The sequence below is a fragment of the Ceratina calcarata genome, unplaced genomic scaffold (assembly GCF_001652005.2).
Source record: "Ceratina calcarata isolate Rehan_Ccalc_2016 unplaced genomic scaffold, ASM165200v1 scaffold4173, whole genome shotgun sequence".
Lineage (NCBI taxonomy): Eukaryota > Metazoa > Arthropoda > Insecta > Hymenoptera > Apidae > Ceratina > Ceratina calcarata.
In genome coordinates, this window is record NW_017165322.1 from 1 (window position 1) to 2,113 (window position 2,113).

At 37.2% G+C, this 2,113-nt stretch overlaps 1 protein-coding gene across 2 annotated transcripts; it reads left to right on the plus strand.

Moving 5' to 3' along the window:
• Positions 1–9: 9 nt before the first annotated feature.
• LOC108626553 (uncharacterized) lies at positions 10–2,113 on the plus strand. Of its 2 annotated transcripts, none has more exons than XM_026814925.1 (2): positions 10–1,961; positions 2,035–2,113. In XM_026814925.1, exons 1-2 carry the CDS (start codon positions 994–996, stop codon positions 2,039–2,041), a joined length of 975 nt encoding a protein of 324 aa, XP_026670726.1. In that variant the 5' UTR covers positions 10–993; the 3' UTR covers positions 2,042–2,113. The 2 variants fall into 2 exon arrangements, with proteins under 2 accessions (XP_026670726.1, XP_026670727.1); XM_026814926.1 differs by having other exon boundaries at positions 10–1,186; positions 1,307–2,107.

Below are 2,113 nucleotides of genomic sequence, written 5' to 3' on the forward strand. Positions count from 1 at the left end.
TTTCGATTTGAAACGTGAACGAAGTAAATTGATTTATTACTATCAAAGCTATGAACCACTGAATTTAAAGTATATTTCTGACTAGGATACAATTTTTGCAATTAGACAAGACCCTGTAAAGTATCATACAACCATCATAAACTATCACACCCTTCTCACAGACTACTACACGCTATCATACACAATCATGCACAATGATAAACCTTCATAACGAAAAAGATAATACTGGTTTCTTAGTAGAGAGTTTCATTTTTGAGTTGTTCCAGTACGAAGTCTCACGCACAGCCGAAGTGGTATTCTGCTCTATCTCCCGAAGGACGTACTATTATATCTAGATATTTTGGGGATGGTAGGCTAGTAGTGAGAATGTTCTTAAGAAACGGGAAATTTTCCAGGTAGTGAACACAAGGGTTGATATCACGTGCAGGTTCGACTGGTTGGGCTGGCAAGAAGTCACAAATATCATATTTTTATGATTCTTCGGAATGGTCCGCACTGACCGTATATCGCAAATTGTAAACTTTGGGAAAGAAGGTTGCATTCTAGTAGCTGTGAAAAGTTATGGGAATGCTTTTTCGGAATTTAGGAACGAAAAGAAGGATACTAAGGATAACATTATTTAGGAATTACTCCATACGATCATATGACCATTATACACTATCATAAACTATGATACAACCATTATAAACTTTTATACTCTATCATAAACTTATTTATTATACAGGCATTATAAACTATTATACCAGCATCGTAAACTATCGTACGCTATCATATGGAATATTTCTATTCTCATACTTAAAGTAGTACTATCTAAAAAGATTTTCATATTGCTTCGTGTCCATTATCGTCTGTTGCAGTAACGATCTGGAACTAGTTCAAATCCATTTGAAACCCTTGGCAGTCGAAGGCTAAGTTGCTGACTTGTGTCGCCCAGAGACACAACTTTTAATCGAAGAGATCAACACCGTCGATTTTAGAAGTTTGATTGATAATATGAAGAAACGCTTAGATTTAGTAGGAAAAATCGTGAGTTTATGCCTAATGCTATCGGCAATTGACGCGAGTCCGTATCAAAGAGGAGAAGAAATAAAACTAGAAAGGACAGAGATTAAATTCTTATCAACAAATGATTTAGTAAAGGTCAACAGAGTTAAACGGAGCGACGTGCATGGAGAATGCATAAAAGGTACGACTGGCCTCCTTGGTGGTACGCAAGTACTAACTGGCGCTGCTATGGGTGCTCTAATTGGCAGCACTGTGCCTGCTCTGGGCACTGCTATAGGCGCAGTAATCGGGTTTCTTGTAGGTGGCGTTGGGGGCGCAGGTATTGGTGCAGGTATGGGTGCGATCTTATGTCCGAGAAGTGACAATCTCAACGAAGCAAATTTAAATCTAGATTTAGGAATAATCGAAGATGACAGTGATATAACGATATTGAACGAACTTAAAAAGTTAAATCAAGCTTTGGATGTTAACTATTTATATATAATCGAAAAAAAAGATATTTCGGCTAAAGTAGTAGCTTCAAAGTTTAGTATCTATGAAACAGATACCAATGTAATTGTTAAATATCTGATTAGGCGTAATTTAATCGACACTTCTTTATTACTGAGACAATGGTCGACCATGTTTAAGGAACAGCAAAGAGAAATGGAACGGCAAATTAAAGAAGACATTCCTAGTTTTAGTATCGCGCAAAAAAGGACATGGTTGGATGATAAAAAGTCTCAGCTCAGATTTCTGTTCCATAGTTTGGCGCAGAACATTTTTATAATTAAAAATGACGAGTACATAAAGAAACTGTATCACAGGGTCCAGTCGTTGGAAAGTGATTTGAACTCTTTAAAAAATAAAATTGAGATGATGGGAAATGACAGTTCTATATTGTCTCTGTGCGGATCTGAAGCCAATGCTATTTCGGTATACAGTCGCTATGTGCCTGTCGTTGGTGAAGTAATCGAGTATGTTAGCGCATTAGTTTCCGCAACTTGCTTTTTGTTCAACGAATTCAATTTTTAATATAACATTATTTAGAGATTAGACTTACCTATTCATCCACAAGTGCACCTGCTCACGATGGGTCACGGTCAATGGGTCAGCGTCTTTGCCGCTC

Excerpts from the sequence above, each read along its gene's own strand:
- LOC108626553 (XM_026814925.1), top strand. The coding sequence starts at position 994 with ATGAAGAAACGCTTAGATTTAGTAGGAAAAATCGTGAGTTTATGCCTA.